Below are 384 nucleotides of genomic sequence, written 5' to 3'. Positions count from 1 at the left end.
ATCAGTCCAGTCTGACTCTCTGTTATCCTGACGAGGAACAGCACTGCGGGACAACATGGCAGAAGAAGCTCCAGCTCCAGCCGCCGCCGCTCCGGCCAAAGCAGCCAAGAAGAAGGTCTCCAAACCGAGGAAGGCCGGTCCCAGCGTCAACGAGCTGCTCGTTAAAGCTGTGGCCGCATCCAAGGAGCGGGGCGGCGTGTCTTTGGCCGCCCTCAAAAAGGCTCTGGCTGCCGGAGGATATGATGTGGAAAAGAACAAGGCCCGCGTCAAGACCGCCATTAAGTCTTTGGTGGCCAAGGGCACTCTGGTGCAGACCAAGGGGACCGGGGCCTCCGGATCCTTTAAGATGAGCAAGAAGGCTGCTGCTCCTCCAAAGGCCAAGAA

General features: G+C 59.1%; 1 protein-coding gene across 1 annotated transcript; it reads left to right on the top strand.

The window, feature by feature from the left end:
* Positions 1-55: 55 nt before the first annotated feature.
* LOC121939410 (histone H1-like) lies at positions 56-380 on the top strand (the record flags this gene model as incomplete). The annotated part of the gene is made up of 1 exon (XM_042482426.1): positions 56-380. A coding segment is annotated over exon 1 (325 nt), but the record flags the coding sequence as incomplete, so codon positions are not given.
* Between the last annotated feature and the right edge of the window lie 4 nt (positions 381-384).

This window comes from Plectropomus leopardus, unplaced genomic scaffold, assembly GCF_008729295.1.
Source record: "Plectropomus leopardus isolate mb unplaced genomic scaffold, YSFRI_Pleo_2.0 unplaced_scaffold47874, whole genome shotgun sequence".
Lineage (NCBI taxonomy): Eukaryota > Metazoa > Chordata > Actinopteri > Perciformes > Serranidae > Plectropomus > Plectropomus leopardus.
The sequence above is the reverse complement of the archived record's forward strand: the minus strand, read 5'-3'. Positions and strand labels throughout refer to the sequence as shown.